We start from the raw sequence: 21,779 nt of genomic DNA on the forward strand, positions 1-21,779 counted from the left end.
CCCCTTCACTGTACAAACCTCCCTAATGCCTCCCTTTCTTTTTCACTAGCAACTTTACTTCATATCACCATTCACTAACCTTTCTAATCTGCCACCTCCCACCTTTTGCATGCCACATCCATCTCTCGCACATTCCAGCGCTGCTTCTCTAAATACTCGCCATTCCTTGTCCACTCCCCTTGCTTCATCTACTTTCACCATTCTATACTTACTCTCACCTGGTATTTCTTCACAGATTCAACAAATTTTTTCAAGCATTCAACACAAAAATACTACTATAAAACTCATAATAAACATTTCTACTGTGGAGCTTTTGTAATCCATAAAGTAAGAAACAATACATAATTACCTTATGTACTCAACACCAAAGGTTGATATGGTGCGATAAAACTCTGCTTGTTCTCTGTTTGACCAACGGCGTTGATTATAATCAGTCTTTCGCAATTCTCGTTCTCGAATGTACTCAGCCATGCGCTCTCGTCTCATTAATTTATCTGCCAAATAGTGATCAAAACCCTGCAAAACATAGGAAAATCATAATTACATATAAGATGAAGGCAATAAAGATATGATATCTTGATTCGTATATCTGTAACCTCAAATTGAATAACAGTGTACATTCAACAACAAAACACAAAAGGTAATTCAGCCAGTGTGTTAATACTGAGTGATTTTACACTCAAGAGGACCTATCTATTGATCATTCTCTATTATCATACAACTTCTTAAAACTAATGTATGATGTGTGTGTTAACCCTGTCCTCAAGCACTTTATTCCATTCATCCACCATTTTTAAACTATAAAAGTATCTCTTTGCATCTTTTTCTTTCTCTAAGTTTCTTACTTAATTTCATAGCATGTCCTATTGTTGCTCCATCCCTCCATCTCTCTTGGAACCATTTACTGTTAACATAATCAATCTTCGTTAACATAATCAATCTATCTAAAAAAAACTTACAAATGTAATCAGGTCACCCCCACCCTCTTCATCTATCTAAAAAACTTACAAATGTGATCAGGTCACCCCCATCCTATTCTCTGCCAAGTTTGGCAAATCTAAAGCCTTGAGCCTTTCCTTGTAACTCACCTCTTTTAATTCTGGTTCCATCTTTGTTGCCCTCCTCTAAACCTTCTCTATTTACATACTGTGCTTCTTTAGGTGTGATGATCAAACCTGAGAAGCATTTTCTAGTTTTGTCCTTATGTAGGATACAAAAACCTTTATCTATGTACGTGAAAGCTATTCTAATATATGCATGATGGCACACGGTCGGCATGTGTGGGCACGTGTGTGTTTGTGAGTAATCATCTACTTATACTTACCCATTTCTGCTATACACAGAGGGAGTCTTTTACTTGTGGGGTCCCATAACCTGAACATTCTGTAGTCATAAAACTTCAAAATTTTATGTACACTGTCCACATTGACCATATTCTCATTCATCTTATTCCATTCATTCATACACCACTCATATACTATGAACTTACTTCAATGCCTGCTCATTAACATATTTCTAACGCAATTCCATGTTCTATTGTCTAGTTGCTCTACACCTACATCTCACAAAGAAATTCATTATCCATGTCACCGACCTGGTTAAATAACACCTTTCTATGTAACTGAGCTTTCCTAATTGTGGTACCATCTATGTTGCTCTCCCTTGTACGTTCTATATTAGCTCTTCGTGCTCCTATTGGTGCAGCGACTAAATTTGAGTAGTGAATTCTACTTTTAGACTTAAGTAGGATGTGAACAACTTGCAAAATATTTTCTAATCCATAAAACTGAATAGTATTCTGATATTTGCCAGCAGACAGTTTGTGCCCTAAAACATTCTCCTTGATATTGAATCAACCATGTATCAGACAATCTTTGGAGTACATTCAAGTACCTTTGTAAGCTAAAGCAATTCTCTTCACTTTTCATATCCCCAATGATTTTTGAATCCTCTGCAAACAATTTCAGAACAGAGTCTACATTCAGGAGAGTCATTTACACAAAACATGAGTGAAGGTCTGAAAGCAGAATGCTGTGGCACTCTACTGGTCACCTTGATCCATTTGGAGGAGGCTTCTCTGAAATGCATTCTCTGTTCCTTTCCACTGAGATAATCTTCTATCCACTGAAGGAGTTTCCCACTTAATCAACCTTCTATGAGGGACATTGTCAGATACTTTCTGGCAGTAAAAAAAAAAAAAAAAAAAAAAAAAAAAAAAAAAAAAAAAAAAAGTCATTTTTTTTTTGTCCAAGACAAAATGCTCACTCTTTTGTAGAAATCTATGAGATTAATTACATGCGACCTCCTATCCCTAAAACTGCTATTTCTCACTTGGTTAATTTTTCCTCTGTACTAAGCACTCTATAAACTTTCTAATCATCTTTTCTAGGTCCTTAAAGACCACCGTCATCAATGAGACTGGTCTGTAGTTCAGTGCCTCTTCCCAGCCTCCTTTGTTTGAGAGAGGTATGACGTTCACCTTTTCCATTCCCTTGGCACTCCCCCTCTCTCCAGCAACATCTTGAAGTGTATTTCACATATGTACACATCTTCAGCACATATGGTGAAATTCCATGAGGACCATGAGCCTTGTATGGGTCAAGATCTTGAAGTATTCTGCTAATATCTTTTCTACATACCTTAATGTTTTCTAAGACCCCCTCCTTAGATCATCCTTAACAAATCCACCCTCTGAACATCTTAGCCTGATTAGTTGCTCTTACTAACAACTGACTTTTGGTGAAATTATGCACAAGTCCTGGATTTACTCCTGCCTTGTCCACAGTATTCTCTTAAAATTTTCTCTGTTCCTCATTTCTCTTCCTGTTATAACTGTTCCTTGCTCTCTCATACCTTCCATATCCTGGCACGCTGAAGTGCCACCTATATCTTCACCACTGCACATTTCAAAGTTAATCTGCTTTCTGATATCTTTTATTAAATCATTCTTTCCTCTTTCTTACCAGTTCCCCTGTATCTAAGACTAAAGGCATCCATGTCCCTACTCCTTCACTGTAAATTTCACAGAAACTTGCTCCACAAAGCCCTAGCTCCCACCTACTGTATTCCATTTCTCAATCTGTTAACACATATTGGTAGGGGTCTGCACAGTTTCCACAATCTTATTTCCTTTCAACAACATTCTCACCCTGCTTCTTTAACATCCTCATTTACCACATAGCTAACTGGAGCATCAACTAGATAGATTTTTCAAAATGGTGCATCATAAAAATATTTCCAATATCAATGATAGTATGTGCAAAGTCAAGATTGAGTAATGATGGTATACCAGTCATGCTCATCCTTGTATGCTCACTGACAATAATAAAATGGAATCTTCCAGCAAACATTAAAATCTTGTCTCCATCAAATATGGGGAAACACCAATAACAGGCAATTTTGACTAGTTTCTCTACAATAAAGAAATACGATGGAGACACCTCCCTCGCCATAACATCCATAAAAAAAAATCAAAGACCATCACACACCACTGCTGCAGACCAATCTTCATTTGGAATCATTCACTCTCCTCTCTTCCTACTCATACACATACCTTACACCATTAATAAAAACTCTTCACTGCCTCTAGTAGCTTTCCTCCCACACTGTCACTGCCTCTAGTAGCTTTCTTCCCACACTGTATATTCATAAGACCTTTCACAAGGCATCTCCATCAACTCTATCATATGCTTTCTTCACATCCATAAGTGCCACATACAAATCCATCTGTTCCTCGTAAAAATTTTTCCACATACATTCTTTTAAGCAAACACCAGATCCAAACATCCTATACCACTTCAGAAACCATACTGCTCCTTCCTAATCTGAATCACTACCCTCCCACACAACTCACCAGGTACATTCAACAAAATCATAACTATGTAGATTGAACACTCACTTTTAACCCTCTTACCTTTACACAATGGCACTCCATATGCATTCCGCTAATCCTCAGACACCTCACTATGATCCATTCGTACAATGAAAATCCTAAGTAACCAATCAACAACAGTCATCCCCTTCCTTAAATAATCATATATGGCAGTTTAGAAAACAAGAATCATAACATGGCTTATATCCTACTCACCCTAACCTTAGCTTCATTTCGGAGATCATTCTTCCTGTTATTACGCTGATAACACGTCACTAGCCTCCTTAATCGACCATTAATATCAGATGTGGACGGGAAATTGAGGAACTTCTTATCTGCACTTGATTTGTCATCCTTTTCATCAAACTTATCATCATCAGATTTGGATGTAGTAGTGGACACAGCTGGGCTTGATGGTAGTGGTGTCTGATTGGAATCTTCATCATCTTTATCATCCTCTCTATCTTCTTTTTCCATATCATCCTCATTTCTGTGGATAACAAAATGATACAAAATATCATTCTGAATTTTTTTTTAAGGAAAAGCATTAATATGTGTGTGCTTAGGCATAAACTAGCAGTAGAGACAATTCAACATTATAAATCTATGTAAACTGAAAACTTGATGGCCTACAGTCACTGCTCTGCCACCTCCTAATGACTACCTTCAGAATTTAATCAACAAAATGTCCAGAATAAGAACCAAGAAAAAAGAGTATGCCATTGAAAAAAAAAAAAAAAAAAAAAAAAAAAAAAAAAAAAAAAAAAAAAGGGGGGGGGGGGGGGGGGGGGAGAGAGAGAGAGAGAGAGAGAGAGAGAGAGATTTGGTCAGAATTACAGAAAAATGTATCTATCTATATCTGATGCTCGTTCCAATTGCAACTCCCTAAAAGAGGTTGCCACAGCAATTGAGTCTCTATAACTAATGAACCCCAATGCTGCTTCTAAGCCTTTAGTGCCTCACTATTAATAGGCCACTGGCAGAGGGCAACTATACCACAGTGTTTGCTAAGGCTCCTACTAAATGTTCCTACTAGACCTTTACGTGGTTACCCCCCAACTTCATATGTTGTGGTTCAGCCCAGTTAGAGCCAATCATTGCCTGTAAACCACATTGCTCCATTTCACTCTATCCCTTCTATGCCTCACACCCTCCAGCATGATCACACCCTGAACCTTCAAAACATCTTTTATTCCATCCTCCCCTCTTCCTTGACCTCTTCTTTTTCCTTAACGCCTTCATTTCTGACATGTAACAAAAACATTCGTTTCCAGTAAATGATTGCTTGCGAATTCAATATACGCCAAATAAAGAATAAAGGGCTAGAAAAACGAAATATCAGAATACATGCTAAAAAAAGCTAAAAACTTTAAAGTACAAGAATAAAATATAAGAAACTACTGTAGAGAAACATGTTTGTGTACATAACCACGAGTTCCTCTTTTATATGATGGAGAAGTCTAATCTTCAATGAAATGCCTTATAAATAACCAAGAGCTCCTCTTTTATAGGATGTAAAGGTCTCTGATCTATGAAATCTCTTGTACACAGTTCACTATCAAACTGGATGTCTCTAACTTTACCCAGCCAGAACATTTGTGAATCCTCGAGTTCCAAAACTGATTCCCCATGAGAGGTACTTTCCTATGTGCAATTAATCATTCGTGTAAATTGGAATGTTTTTAATTATGATAACTTTTTTTCATTCTTGTTCACCATTTCCCACATTGGTAAGGTAGCACTAGGAACGGAAGAAGAAAGGCTACATTAGCTTACACCCATTCTCTAGCTGTCATTGCACATGACAACAAGAGAATGGATGTGAAAATATGTTATCATATATCTCTCCCTATGATGCATGAGAAATTCTTTTTCTATAAATCTTCCAAGGTAATTCAAATGCCCCATCCAGTCTATTTATGCACAGGTTTCTCACAACATAGTCAATATATTACCATGTTTAATGTAAAACTCTTAAGTAAAAGAAAGCAATTTCTACTTATGTACTTGTTGAACATTTGCATTTAAGTTGCAGAGTTTCTGATCAATATTTTCTGAGTGAATGTTTCCTCACAAGTGGCATCAACTACATTAATGAAAGAAAAACAATCACTTCATTGCTGGGAGTACCATTCCATTTGATATGAACATAAGTTTCACAAATACTTTATATACAGTAATTGTCTTAGACTGTGATCTATGATTTAGTCATCAAACATCAACTGAAAAACTTTCATTCATTACTTTCCTCTGTAACTGATTATCATTTATCCCTGTATCAGACTGCAAAAAATAATGAACTCTGGGATAAATTGTTCATCAATTGGATCACCAGCTTGCATTCCTGACAGTAATGCATTTACAGGCTGCTCAGGGTCAAGCAAATAGGTTCGAATCCTGATTGAACCAGTAAGTCCACTGTGAACCCAGTGGTTCATCAACCCCTAAGGGTTGGTTGATAACATGGTCCCTGGCTCAGGCTCCCTTTCCACAGCCAGGCCCCACAAAACTTTCCATGGTTTACCCTAGTCGCTTCACATGCCCTGGTTCAATCCATTGACAACACATCGACCACAGTATACCACAATGTTCCATTTCACTCTATTCCTTGCACGCCTTTCACCCTCCTGTATGTTCAGGCCCCAATCACTCAAAATCTTTTTCACTCCATCCTTCCAACTCCAATTTGGTCTCCCACTCCTCCTCCTTTCCTTCACCTCTTGACATGTATATCCTCTTTGTCAATCTTTCCTCACTCATTTTCTCCATGAGACCAAACCATTTCAATACAACCTCTTCTGCTCCCTCAACCACACTCTTTTTATTATCACACATCTCTGTTTCCCTTTCATTACTGACTCGATCAAACCACCTCACACCACACATTGTCCTCAAACATTTCATTTCCATCACATCCACCCTCCTCTGCACAGCCCATGCCTTGCAACCATATAACATTGTTGGAACCACTATTCCTTCAAACATACCCATTTCTGCTTTCCGAGATAATGTTCTCGCCTTACACACTTTCTTCAATGCTCCCAGAGCCTTCGCCCCCTCCCTCACCATGTGACTCACTTCCGCTTCCATGGTTCCATCTGCTGCCAAATCCATTCTCAGATATCTAAAACACTTCACTGCCTCCAGTTTTTCTCTATTCAAACTTACCTCCCAATTGACTTGTCCCTCAACCCTACTGAACCCAATAACCTTGCTCTTATTCACATTTACTTGCAGCTTTCTTCTTTCACACACTTAATCAAACTCCGTCACCAGCTTCAGCAGTTTCTCACCCAAATCAGCCACCAGCGCTGTATCATCAGCGAACAACAACTGGCTCACTTCCCAAGCTCTCTCATCCACAACTGACTGCAAACTTGCCCCTCTCTCCAAAACTCTTGCATTCACCTCCCTAAAAACCCCTATCCATAAACAAATTAAACAACCATGAAGACATCACGCACCCCTGCTGCAAACTGACATTCACTGGGAACCAATCACTTTCCTCTTTTCCTATTCGTACACATGCCTTATATCCTTGACAAAAACTTTTCACTGCTTCTAGCAACTTACCTCCCACACCATATACTCTTAATACCTTCCAAAGAGCATCTCTATCAACTCTATCATATGCCTTCTCCAGATCCATATGCTATATACAAATCTATCAACAATGTTTCCCATTTTAGATAGTCAAAATACAAGGAGGGGAGGATTTCTGGCCCCCCGCTCCCGTTCCCTCTAGTCGCCTTCTACGACACGTGAGGAATGCATGGGAAGTATTCTTTCTCCCCTATCCCAGGGGATAACCATGGAAGCGGAAGTGAATCATAGGGTGGGGGAGGGGGCAAAAATCCTGCGAGCCTTGAAGAATGTTTGGAAGTCGAGAACATTATCTCGGAAAGCAAAAATGGCTATGTTTGAAGGAATAAAGGTTCCAACAATGTTGTATGGTTGCGAGGCGTGGGCTATGGATAGAGTTGTGCACAGGAGGGTGGATGTGCTGGAAATGAGATGTTTGAGGACAATATGTGGTGTGAGGTGGTTTGATCGAGTAAGTAATGTAAGGGTAAGAGAGATGTGTGGAAATAAAAAGAGCGTGGTTGAGAGAGCAGAAGAGGGTGTTTTGAAATGGTTTGGTCACATGGAGAGAATGAGTGAGGAAAGATTTACCAAGAGGATATATGTGTCAGAGGTGGAGGGAACGAGGAGAAGTGGGAGACCAAATTGGAGGTGGAAAGATGGAGTGAAAAAGATTTTGAGTGATCGGGGCCTGAACATGCAGGAGGGTGAAAGGCGGGCAAGGAATAGAGTGAATTGGATCGATGTGGTATACTGGGGTAGACGTGCTGTCAATGGAATGAATCAGGGCATGTGAAGCGTCTGGGGTAAACCATGGAAAGTTCTGTGGGGCCTGGATGTGGAAAGGGAGCTGTGGTTTCGGGCATTATTACATGACAGCTAGAGACTGAGTGTGAACGAATGGGGCCTTTGTTGTCTTTTCCTAGCGCTACCTCGCACACATGAGGGGGGAGGGGGATGTTATTCCATGTGTGGCAAGGTGGCGATGGGAACAAATAAAGGCAGACAGTATGAATTATGTACATGTGTATATATGTATACGTCTGTGTGTGTATATATATATATGTGTACATTGAGATGTATAGGTATGTATATTTGCGTGTGTGGACGTGTATGTATATACATGTGTATGGGGGTGGGTTGGGCCATTTCTTTCGTCTGTTTCCTTGCGCTACCTCGCAAACGTGGGAGACAGCGACAAAGCAAAATAAAAAATAAATAAATAAACAATGTCAATTTCAAATTCACTTGGCCAGTTGGGCATCCATACTCAAACCTCGCAGCTACTACCAAAGCCAACTGCAAGCTTTTTGGTGTTGTCAGATTTTCTCAAACTTTTCTGGATATGAGGATGATTAATATTTCATGCACAAGGGAAGAACCTAGTGAGAAGAGTAAAAACCATGAAAAATATAATTTACTAAAGCACTCAATGATTACAACGTGAATGTTTTGAACCAAAGGCTAGGTAAGAGTTTCATGTCTCTAAACTACTTTCTCTAACATATTAAGGAATGTGCACAATTCTTAATTCATACATTAAATAAGATCCTACCAAGAGAACTGTGTAGGAAAATATATGAAAAGTAAAATTCACTCATTGTAAGCTGAATATTTTGAAACGAGGGCAATTGAGAGCCTTAGAGAAAAAAATACTCACTTAGCCCGTCTCAGTTCCTTCTTTTGGAAGAGTAAAAACAGGAGGGGAGGATTTCCAGCCTCTCGCTCCTAGCCCTTTCAGTGGCCTTATACGACACACAGGGAATATGTGTGTAGTATTACTTTCTCCCCTATCCCCAGGAATAATACATAAAAATAATCAATACATTAAAATAAAAACTGATTCTTTGGTTATAAAAAATTATCACATCACTTACATGGCAGTGTTCATCTCAGCCATTAGTGCTGCCTTGTCAGGTGGTCCACAACGTGAAAGGAAACAAAGTGTGGGATCATTTCTCATTACATTGTACCGTTCATAGCCATGTTTATACACACCAACCAGAAGAGAACGGTCAGCCTCTGCATCCCACCAAGGTTTTGGTGGCAATTCTGTTGTGGGAGGGGTGATGTTCAAGTCTGATGCTTTACACCCTTCATCAATCTATGGCAGGGAAAGAAAACAGTTTCAGATTCTTCATAGAGTAGTTGCTGAACTACTAGACAGGTAAGACTGTAATATCTAAATAAAACCAAAACATTTAGAGTTGCATAAGCAAGACTGAGTCAAAAACAATCTACACTAAACCTAGTACTCTTAAAAATGATTCATAAATCAACTGAATCCTGAAAATGACAGATTATTTTTTCTTTTCATAATACAATAAGGCAAAGAAGTACACTATAATATGAAATGCATCTAATTTGTTTCCTCTTTTAGAAAGTAAAATATAAAAGAGGGGAGGGTTTCAGCTCCCTGCTCCCACACTTTAGTAGCCTTCTATGACAAGAAGGGAATATGGAAGTATAATTCTTTCTCCCATCTTCCAGTCTTTCTCCCCTTATATCCAAAGCAAAATTCAGTACACATTTTTCTTTCACTCTATATGGTTTTACAAAATCTATCTTTTCACTGTTTCTTTTCAGACACAAGTAACTGCTTTTACTTGCAATCACTGTGCTTACAGACAACATAAAATACACTTACAACCTTCTACAACTAATCTTCACCCTAAGCAAACAACACAGCATCATCTGCAAAAACACTTTCCACTGGCCACCATAACTCACTGCCATACTCCATCTCTGCATCCCTTTTCCCTAGTTTTGCTTAACTCTCCATCCAAACACATATCAAAAAGCCACGGTGATATGACACAGCCCTGCCTCACATCCACATGCATAGTGAAACTTTCACTCAACTCAATATTCACTCTTACACATGCATTTGCTCCTCTATTGAAGGCTTTCACACCATCTAGCAGTTGTTCCCCTACACCATATGTTCATAAAACATCTCATACAGCACTCTACTCGACTGTCAAGTGCTTTCTCCAGATCCACAAACATGCATTCAACATCTTAATTTTTGCTAAATACTTTTCCCCTGTTATCTTTACCACAAAAATCTGATCCCTACATCCCATACCTTTCCCAAAACCCCTTGCTCCTCACTTCCTCTACATTCAGTCACTTCTAATACTCTTATCAAATCAACATTCTTGCATACACTTTATGGTCAACAATATGGTAAATTCTATTTTTCATATATTTTTTCTATTTTTCTAAACATTTCTTTCCCATAGGTTCTCCCCTAATTCATGAATTAATTATAATTTACACATTCAAAAAGACAATGGCAAAAATGAATGTACAAATGAAAGTGCTACAAATAACAAGAATACTTTCCAATACCAATAATGAATTTTGAGCTTAAACTCACTGAGTGATGTATTTTTCTTAAATCTTTTTCTACAAATTTTTCCTCTGAAAAATGCATGAGAAAATATCTAAAACAAGTTCATGCTTAATTTACAATCATAAGTTCAAAATATTCAACATATACTCAGTAAACAGTTCAGCAAATTATATTTTCAAATATTCTTTCTACACCAGGTTCACACCTAATGCATTCATCAAAGATCATTTACATATTTAAGTAAAATACACGAGAAAATAGTTAAAAGATTATGTACTTGTGAAAATTTTTCAATCAAAACAAATTTTAACAGGTGAATGATATAATAAACTGTAATTTTTAGATTTTTTTGTAGTCACTCCTCTTATGAAGCTTCCTACCTACAACTGAGCTGACAACATTTCTCATATTCAGAAAAAAAATCATCACACTGCCAATGATTAGCTGAGCAACATGACAAACCCCTTATGTGCATACGATAAGCTTTCGTTTTGGCCATGCAACATATGTGGGACAAAATCCCTTGATATCCTGTTTATGTACAGCCCAAGTATTCTAACACTTTAATGGTTACTCATCACATATCATACCTCTAGTGATGCAAGTACAAAGCCCTCACTGTGATGTAATTTTGGAATTTTGCATATTTTACATTTTTCTTCCCATTTCTAGAATTCGAGTCCTTAATTCTTGACTATTTGGGGGTAACCTAATTATCTACTCCTAAACACACAGACAAACAGATGGATTTCAAATTTTCTACATTTCTTTCCTATAAGCATAGTGGTAGGTACCACCATCCATACCCAGGGAGGTGAATCAAATGTGAGCTGTTATCAACTTGAGCTCCAGGGTGGTAGGCGAGCATACAGAAATATGAACACCATCCACTAGTATAACCCCTAATTCTTAAAGGATTGGATATCCAATGAACCCACACATACCTATGATTTCAGGACAATGAATTACTCTAGATCACAGCCAGAATAACTGTATAAGGTACAGTTCTGGCATATCACAAGCCAATTGTTAATAAGGACCACAAAGCCTCATTAACCTTCAGTGATTCTCTCCAGTCCCTCACATAAAACAAAAAGTTTATTCATCAACATGACAGACACCTTCACAATTACCACATACCTATGTCCCTTGTACACAAACACACACCCATCCCCCACCTCCCAAAGAACAAAGTAACTGGGAGTCTCCCTGCACCTTTTATCTAGTTGGAGGCTTGCTCACCAGCTGCTGAAGGCTACAATTCTGTTCAACACAAAATTTTCAAGAGAAATCAATCATGACACTGAATACTGAGAGTGAATCACTTATCCCCAGGCATTTGAATCCAAGCTAAAATTCATGGAACACACTCATTCCACTCACCTACTTCAAGTACTTGATAAAATCAACCCTGGAATGTAAATAACATCAATGATAGAAAGACTATCTGTCTGTAGGTAAGCTATATGTAAAAACGTAGGAGATAATCAAATGTTTCCCCTGGTTCACCGCTTTCACTATACTTCTCATGATTGCACCGTGCTGCATAAATTATTTTTAACTCAGGCTCAATAGCAAGGTCTAATAATCTACAATAATTATTTGTTTCTGGTGTTTTGGACCATCAAGATTTACTGTTTAAGACAATGTTGGATATACAAAGGGGTTAGAGTATTTTCAGGTATACAATCAAGCTTGGAAAGCTTAAAAGTTTATCATAATCATACTTATAACCATGAAATGGAATGAGCTATCTATCTATATCTCTGATGCCTGTTCCCTTCTGGAACTCCCTAAAGGGAGTGGCCAAGGAAATAGTCTCTATAACTAGGGATATCCAGTACTGCTTCTTAGCCTTTAGTGCCTCACCCTAAACAGGCCACTGGCAGCGAGGAAAGTCTAGCAAAGTGTTTGCAGAGGCTCCAACCTAATGTTCCTTTTGACTCTGTCTACCTAGTGCTCTAAAATATAATACTTTGCCCTAGATATAGGGCTGAGAACATAACACTCAAACATCCAACAAGTTTATCCAGAAATTCTTAAAAACTAAATAGATACTGGCTTTTAACTACTTACCTGCATATAATGATCACCAATGATCTCTTGTTTGATGTAGAACAAAAGTCGCACTCTTAGCAGCACCTTGTTGGAGTGTCGTGTAAGATGTCTTGAATAGCCCTGATCTAAGTAAAGATCGGTATCAAATTTTTCCTCTTTAGCCCAGTCTGCACCTTCCATGTGTGAGGCAACAAGCTTGGCTTCCCTTATCTTTTTTTTTCCCTTTCGACCACGAGGCACTGGTGCAGAGAGGCCTATGTGATTATGGTGAATACGAGTCTTGCCATCTGAGGTTGGGGCAATTAGATCAAATATAAAGCCTTTAATTTTGTCATCTCCACGATAATAACGGATACAAAACAGAAGCACCATTCGTGCACAATCCTGAACATCGTTTTCTTTCCAAGCTGGACGGAAGTCTCCATGGGCTAGGATCTCTTTCCAACGTCCCCACCCATATATCAAAAGACCCTTTTCTACCTTGAAACATTCAGAACGCAACCACTGACCATATCTCACAATGTCTGGATCAATAGACTCTTCATCAACCACATATCGAGATGCTCTTGTTGTTCGTCCTCCTCTACTGCCTCTGCCTCTATTACGACCCCTACCACGGCCACGGTTTCGAGATCTACTACTGATTTCTTGAATTACATCTTGTTCTATATCCCTTTCTTGGCCAGATTCACTCCCTGAGGACTCTAAATCACTACAGTCCAAAACTGATTCATCATGGCCATATCTACGTATCTGTGATCTTCGACGAGGTTCCTCCACTATCAAGGTCTTCTGCAATAGAGCAAGAAAAAATGTAATATGAAAAAAGAAAAAAAAAATATTGGAGGAGAAAGACAAATTAATATCAGATTTCCAGAAAATTTTAACTCACTGGTTTTTCAGTCAACATCAACTGAAACCCTCAGTATTAGCATGGCTAGTCATCATAATAAGTCAATATTTGTTAAGCTATCAAATATGCTTCTAATTTGCCAGTATACATACATGAAATATCTTTGAGCATTAATATTTATTAGTCAAAATACATTTGTCTGCCTGCTTCAAAAAGGATACATCATCTAGTGACAGCTTTCAGCTACTATCAAGGAATATTGGAGCTTTCATCAAAATGAAACTTCTCATTACAAATAAGTAATAGTCTACTGATCACAACCCTAGAATATGATCTTCCACAATTCGTTGACATGGGGGGAAAAAAAAAATAATCTCATTACCAGGCTCCCTTATAACCTTAACACCAAACTGACAGCCAATACTGTGATATTCTGCCAAGGCACCCAAGGCTGGAGAGCAGCTTTGTAATCTCAGCTCATCCTATCAAGGTTGAGGAAACTTGCTTGTTCTCCAAATACCTTTTTTCTAATCTCATACGAAATGAAAGTACGTCGTATAAGAATATGATCAAAGCCAAGAATATGATGTAGTTCTCATCCCACCTAGAAAGAAATTAAAAACATAGGACAACAGCAAATGACAGGATAATTATCCTATCACTCAATTCCACCATATCTTTTATTTCTCCCAGGGAAATTTAAGGATTATATCACTTGCTTCTTGGTTTTCAATTTCAATATGATGTTTTTTCATTTCATAAAAAGAATTTTCTGATTACTGTACTATTTTGGTATTCAAGATATATTTCAGTGTTTGGGAGACCAATCTGGTTATATCACTGATGTAAAATAACTCGAGCTTTTATATGACTGGCCATGAATATTTTAAACAATCATGTTTATATCATATATTGTTCTACCACCTCAACCGAACAAATCTTGGGCAATCTGGATGGTCTGCAATGTGCTGATCCAGCATGTTTTGGTTATCCGTAAGTACTGATGTTCATCTTTCTTTCACCATATTTAGAAGGTATCTAACAAATTTCCTCCCATAAAAATTTTTTCTATTTCTCCAGCTACTACCTACCTTAAAATCAAAACTGCTATACCTTACATGAAAAATCCATTAGCATATAAAAATTTTACAAAATCAATTACATACCTTCCGTAGCCTCTCCCCTGCTTCTGTATCAATTTCAGCTCGTTTTGCCCATTTTTTCCAAAAGTCTGGATCATCTATCTCAATATCAGATCTGTTGTTTGATGCAGAAAATGAGGCCTTAGAAAATGAGGAACCTTTTTCACTCTCATGCTGAATAACTGTTGTTCTGCGGGATAAGATTTGATTGATATCTTCTTCGCAAAAGTCATCTCCTCCACCATCGTCATCCATCAGTGCTCCATATGCACCTGAGTAAAATATAATTGCACATTAAAATTAGACTCAAAAATTCTAAATAATGAAAAACGAATATGAAAATGCTTTTCAGTCTGGTATAGTTGGTGCGTCATAAAATACTTATATGGTGTACAAGAACTAAACAAATGGTGAAACTGAGCAAGAGTAAAAATACTCCAATTCCTAACTCCTTTCCTGTCAGTTATTCAAAATCATGCAAAAATCTCTAAATTCAGATCAAATATCATAATAAAAAAATCACACAAAACACAATGTAGGTTCATGACTACAGTTTTCTGTTTTTAGTCTTTCATAAAAGGCATACCCTTACATGCAGAGTTCAGGCTAGAATCAATGTCTTGGGAATTTACCAAATAAAGACAAGTGTTAACAATCAGATCCCATTAATATGTTTACTGTCATCATATCAACTCACACACATGAGGGCAAGTCAAACAGTATCTGCAAATACTTCACTTTTACTTCATACTTACACATTACAATTCGGAACAAATGCCATTTTTCCACATAAATACCCTGCTTTCCAATACACTTGGTTCAGTGGTGCAGAAGTTTGTAAATTCTACTGGTAAAAAACGTTTACAGCTTCATATGAAAACATGCATGCTCTATCTTCTTTTCCTCATAATCAGTGGCAAATTGATGGCCTTCCAAACACATAGTAATGTGACAAAGCAACGTCAGGGCTTTATGATGGTTGATAAAGAACCTCAAATTTCAACTAAAGGAGGGTTTCTTCAATATGGTAAGCAGTATGAGAGTGGGTGCTGTCAAACAACAAAAGAGCACCTGCTGCCAGCGATATGCTGTGTCTTGCCCAAATTGCTGATTCAATGTTCAAGAAGTGGACCCCAGAAATCCCAGAACACACTATGTATAACTTTACAGGCTGATGGCCCAGCTCTGAACTTCTTCAAAGGAGGAGACAACATGTCTCCAATGAATGTTCTGGCATTTGCTTTCTGGCTATTAATGATGAATTTAAGTCAAATCCACAATGATGATGCAAGTCAAAAACTGATGACCTTCATTACCATGACAGTCCAAATATTGGGTAAAGATGTCCATACAGTTGTGCTTATACTGTTTCATCATCAGCTTTGGAACCCATCTTGCACAAACCTTGTGGCTGACATCAAACTGTCTTCAAACCTTGTCAAATGTTACCCTACTGTCACTGATAACCAATGTATGAGCTTGGTTGATGCTGTTGTCAATTATGAAGTAGAGGGACACCCTGAATATTATGCACTGGCAACAACTTTGTGACCATTTCTGAACATTTCAATTAATTTATATGTACTCCACTGCAGCTATACATCATGCTGTGATGAAAATGTGTAAATTTCAGATCTTTTAGCCTCACAGCACAAAAAATGAAACACAACATGGTGCTCTTCTTTGGTCTAAGTCAACAAAAGTGTGGCCATATTTAAAAATGTAAATAAAATTGAGCTACAAAGTGTAAAGATCTCATTCCCATGCATGTGTAACATTACATTTAGCATTTGCAGTGCCACTAATGTCAGCAGTGTATCCAATTCTGAAGATGAATGACAGACACACTGGATACTTTTTGATTTGCCATCATGCTATTATAAGGTGGTAGCGATGCTACAAAATGTCACAAACACTCCATACACCTAAATACAGATAAAGCAAGCATGTTTAACTCCAACTGTTTTTTTGTTTTTTTTTTGTATGGATAGAGTGGGGAAAAATATATATTATATATATTGAGCCAAGTAAAAGAAAGTATAACATGAAGAGAAAGATACAAAGGGATAGGAAGCACTGGATGAATAGACAATAGAAATGAATAATTAAAAGAAAAAACAAGGAATGCTGATTGATATAATGGAATTACACAAATGGGGGAACAAGAGACTAAAAAGTAACATGGTTTGCTTATATGAGCAGAGAAAAGGAACAAAAAGTCAGAGACTGGACAATCAAAAGGTGACAGTTATGGAAATGGCCCCAAAAGAATATGTCAAATGTTAGTTAACCAATATAAGTCAGTGTTCAGCACAAGCAAGCAAGAAGAAATAGATGATGAAACATTTGATGATTATGATGAGTTGCCCACCTGATCCACTCAACACCATGTCCAAGCGTCTAGCAAGTACTCCTACTACAAAGGACAAAGGTGCCTGTTGATTGTTTGTGGTTGCTTTACAGCCAAAGATTGATCAAGACATTTTCTGTGTAGTTTGCAGTTTTACTATGTTTACTTTTGACAGGTGGATGCCTGGGAAATTAAGGTACAGTCTACTGAGGGGGATGATAAACTGTTTGTAGAGCATGCTAAAGGATTCTTTTTCTCATCCAAAAAAGATACCATAAAGTGTTCTGAGGGCAATAAATTTCTTTGCAGCCTTTATAATGTTTGTGGTGTGTGATATAAATGTTGTGTGTCAAAGGCCATACCCTGTGGGGATGGAGTTCTGCTGAGCGGAGATGGTTATGTGTGAGTACATGTTGGATTTCTCTCTCTACAGGATTACGAGAACAATGGTAGATTTCTGTGATGATGCAATATTTTTTGAATGCGAGGTCGTGTATGACAATAATGAAGTGGATTGGAAAAAACTGATCCCTGGGAAACTCACTGTAGAGTCTGAGGCTTTATTCATACCTGGAAGCAAGGTAAAGGACCACATAACATGGAAAAATAATAAAAGATTTTTGAATGCGACATGCTAATATACCTTTCTTAAGCAATTCTTCTATGTCTGCTTTAGAGAGACCTAGGGAGTTTCCTCCAGCTGCAGCATTCTTGCCCTGCTCAGTGTTCATGGACTGCAATACTGCTTTATCAAGGCCCAACTTCCTAGATGCTTTGTCAAACATCTCTCTTTCATATGTGTTTCGGCAAACGAGGCGGTATATCTTGACACTCTTTGACTGGCCAATACGGTGACAGCGAGCCTGAGCCTGCAGGTCATTCTGGGGGTTCCAGTCACTATCATAAATAATAACTGTATCAGCTGCAGTCAAGTTGATACCAAGGCCACCAGCTTTAGTGCATAAGAGAAATACAAAACGATCAGAATCTGGCTTGCAGAAGCGATCAATAGCTGCTTGACGCATGTTACCACGGATACGTCCATCCAATCTTTCATATGGGTACCTAAGGGAGAGATTTTAAATCTTTATAATCAAGTTCTAAAATGAAATCAAAGTTATCTTTAAGCATCTTTTAACAAAATGACACAATCAATCTGGCATTATCAAGTAAAATCTCATAGATTACAATGTTTCTAAAGTTAGGTTAAATTCAATCTTACTTTCTAAATATGAGGTAGTCTTCAAGGATATCTAACAGCTTCACCATCTGTGAGAATATAAGTACTCGATGACCATTGTCTCGAAGTTTCGGCAAGAGCTTGTCCACCAACACCATTTTCCCAGAGGACTGTATCAGTGCATTATAATAAGTGTCCGGGTCAGAGGCATTGGCTGGATTTGAATCACGGTAGTCTTGCTGGATTGCATCCTCAGCACCTGTTCACAAATATAAGAACTCCATGAAGAGGGTGAGCATTTTAAACACAAACATAACAAGGAAACAAAAATTATTCTATCTAAAATACATTTCTCTGTCCATTCCTGTTTATATTAGGAGGAACAAGTGCAAGCATCCTCAGAGGCCATTCATAAACATCCTCAATATATATTTGATGTCCTAATACAAGATAAGTCTCCCACAACACTACAATCAATCCTTAAAATTTCACTTTGCAAACTAAAATGATTGGTCTGGCAAACTTTATATCCCAATTTACACATTTTTTTCTTTTTTGTGTGTGTGCACATTTGCAAAATAATAAAATAATTCTACCATTCCTTATAATATACACTACTTAAATTCATGTGTGTGCCACTTCAATTTGTTAATTCAGAAACATACTGTTTATACACTGCAATTTAGTCTAACCATGAGCATTACTGTATTTTCACCACAATCCAAGCACCTACAACGATATATAGCCATAGGGCAGAACTTGTCTTGTTTGTAAGCTAAAACAGCAATGTTTTGCTGATTATGAGAATATTTTTCATCATCAGCTTTCTGTTCCTCTGAGTGTAAGACTCCAATAGCACTCCATTCATTACCAGACTGACCAGTACAATATCTTGAAAGCAATCTCCATATTATAAGTATTTCATTTCAGATTATATCACTTTACTACAAATTTTTCCCTTTTACCCCTTAACAATGTCTGTACAGTCAATCTTTCCAGGATTCAATTACAGATATTTTCATTGCTAAATTCCTCCAAGTTCTCCTCTACTCACTTTATCTACCTATCTACATCTCTGATACCCATTTCCCCCCAGGAACTCCCTAACGGGGTGACCACAGCAAAAGTCTCCGTAACTGGTGAGCACCAGTGACACTTCTTAACCTTTAGCGCCTTAACCTTAACATGCGACTGGGAGGACAACTTTAATGCAACATTTCCAGAGGTTCCTTCAAATGTTCCTCCTGACTACTTATAACTAATGTTCTACCTAATGCTCCTGCCTAATGTTCCTTCCTATTACTTGAACATGCTCCTGACTAATGTTCTACCGACTCACAAATATAATAATTAAGTATCCTTACTTTTGTTGTTGCTATCAACCTCTACTCCAAACATCTTATTTATGTCTGTAAATCTCTTAACTATCAATTTCCTTTACCTATTTGTCTGTGTCCAACATCATGATAATAAAGATGGACCGACACTTCCCTCATGAACCCATTCCAGCCCATCCTCATCAGAAATACTTATAGTTCCATTTCCAATTACAGTAAGACCTCTGCTATCCATAATTCGAGGCAGAGAAATGCTCCAACCAACATAAGTTCTTCAATTTCCATTGGAAACCCTTGAATATCCAGAAAAAATTTCTTAGGTTGAAAAAGATGCATAAAGTTATTTCAAATCATATACACACAGCACCGCAATGATTAGTGTACTCAAAAACTGGTGTTTTGTGGTGTTGGTGAGTGATTAGTCTCTCCCATGTGCTTTCTTGTGCAGTCTTGGGTTCTGGTCGTGCACATTTGTGTATTTTGTGCACCCCTGATTAATAATGTGTACTATGGCCCCTTTCAAGTGTCATCAGCAATTGCCTAACAGCTCCTCGAAGCCATTTCTGTGTCGTGCAAGAAAAACATTTTAAGCCTCAAAAAGATGATGGAGTTGTGCAAGAGACTGACCAGAGGCTAGTCAAAGATGACATCTTTGACGAACTTCACCATCAACATGATGATTATCAAAGACATTACCATGCAGCAGAAGATCGAGGAATTTAGTAGTCCTTATTTGATGACATCTATCAGTATTTCCTCTATGTAAGATGATGGAGGTGTGCAAGAGGCTGATCAGAGGCGAGTCCAAGACAACACCTTTGAGGAACTTCACCATCAACATGGTGACTATCAAAGGCATCACCATGCAGTAGAAGACTGAAGCATTTAGAAGTCATTTGATGACATCTATCAGTATTTCCTCTAAGTAAAATATTCACAAACAGGTAAAATATAAAATATGAGTGTGACAAAGTGCACTAAAACTTCAGTAAAGGTTGGTGGGTAGAGTAAGCATGGGTCCTAAATTGGAGCACACAATGCAAGTCTTGCAGCTACCACTGTTGTGTGCAGATCTGTGCTACTTGTGAAATTTGGGTATACCCACTAATGTGATTTTCCTGCAACATGCTGTGTTTGGGTTTTTGATATGTAATACAAACATCCATCATCATCATCTCCAACCCAAGAACCAGCAGTTAAATGTTTAAGAACCTCTCTCATCTTAGAAACAAAGCTAGAAATCTTATGAAGCACTGATGCTTGTGAAGTAGTGTCCATGGATGGGCATGCTTGCAACCTGGATATAATCCACAAATAAACAAAAATGCTGAGAAAATCTGATATCATGTGATCCAATCTACTCCACAGTCTGCCAAGGTAACCACAAGGGTTAGGAATCCACTTATGCAGATGGAGAAAATGCTCTCGTTATAAAAAGAGCATGAAACAATGAAGAAAATCAACCCTAGGAACTTTCAGCTAAGAAGATCTATGAGTGTTTATGTACAAAGGACAATGTAGCTGAGCCAGAGCCATTTCAAGTAAGTAAAGGGTGGTTAGATAAGTCTATTCAATGCCATAAGCAACATTCTCTATTACCACATTTCTTAAATTTATCTATGCTGTCTGCATTAAACATGTCTGCAGTCATTCTGTTCCATTCATCGACTACTCTTACACAACAAAAATCCTACTTTATGCCTTTTTTAACAAGTTTCTTGCTTAATTCCATGTTACGTCCTCTGGTTGCTCTAAACATACATCTCCTGAAGATCTGTTCATAGTTCACGATGTCAGTGTGTTATTTGGTCATCCCCACAAACTTGAAGGCTTTAACCTTTCCCTGTAACTTAGTTCTCTTAATTCTGGAACCATCTCTGCTGCTCTCCCCAGGACCTTTCTCTCTTAATTGTTTGTTTCTTCAGGTGTGGTGACCAAACTTGAGAAGCATATTCTAGTTTTAGTTTTACGTACGATATCATCAGCTTACTAAATATTCTTATCCATATACTTTAAAGCTATTCTGATGTTTGCCAAAAGACAACATG

General features: G+C 37.8%; 1 protein-coding gene across 12 annotated transcripts in view; it reads right to left on the minus strand.

The window, feature by feature from the left end:
- Positions 1–21,779, minus strand: part of LOC139746484 (uncharacterized) — a 313,137-nt gene that overhangs the window by 24,024 nt on the left and 267,334 nt on the right. For 11 of the 12 annotated variants that reach the window (XR_011712164.1, XM_071657756.1, XM_071657763.1 and 8 more), the window contains 7 exons: positions 18,437–18,653; positions 17,858–18,279; positions 14,889–15,136; positions 12,888–13,661; positions 9,331–9,557; positions 4,088–4,361; positions 350–516 (listed from right to left, as the gene is read on the minus strand). Coding sequence is in view for 11 of the 12 variants with exons in the window: in XM_071657756.1 (XP_071513857.1) it covers positions 350–516; positions 4,088–4,361; positions 9,331–9,557; positions 12,888–13,661; positions 14,889–15,136; positions 17,858–18,279; positions 18,437–18,653 (2,329 nt within the window). In the remaining variant the exon portion in view is untranslated. The remainder of the gene's footprint in view (positions 1–349; positions 517–4,087; positions 4,362–9,330; positions 9,558–12,887; positions 13,662–14,888; positions 15,137–17,857; positions 18,280–18,436; positions 18,654–21,779) is intronic. The other variant, XM_071657759.1, reaches the window with a different exon arrangement.

The sequence above is a fragment of the Panulirus ornatus genome, chromosome 65 (genome assembly GCF_036320965.1).
Source record: "Panulirus ornatus isolate Po-2019 chromosome 65, ASM3632096v1, whole genome shotgun sequence".
Lineage (NCBI taxonomy): Eukaryota > Metazoa > Arthropoda > Malacostraca > Decapoda > Palinuridae > Panulirus > Panulirus ornatus.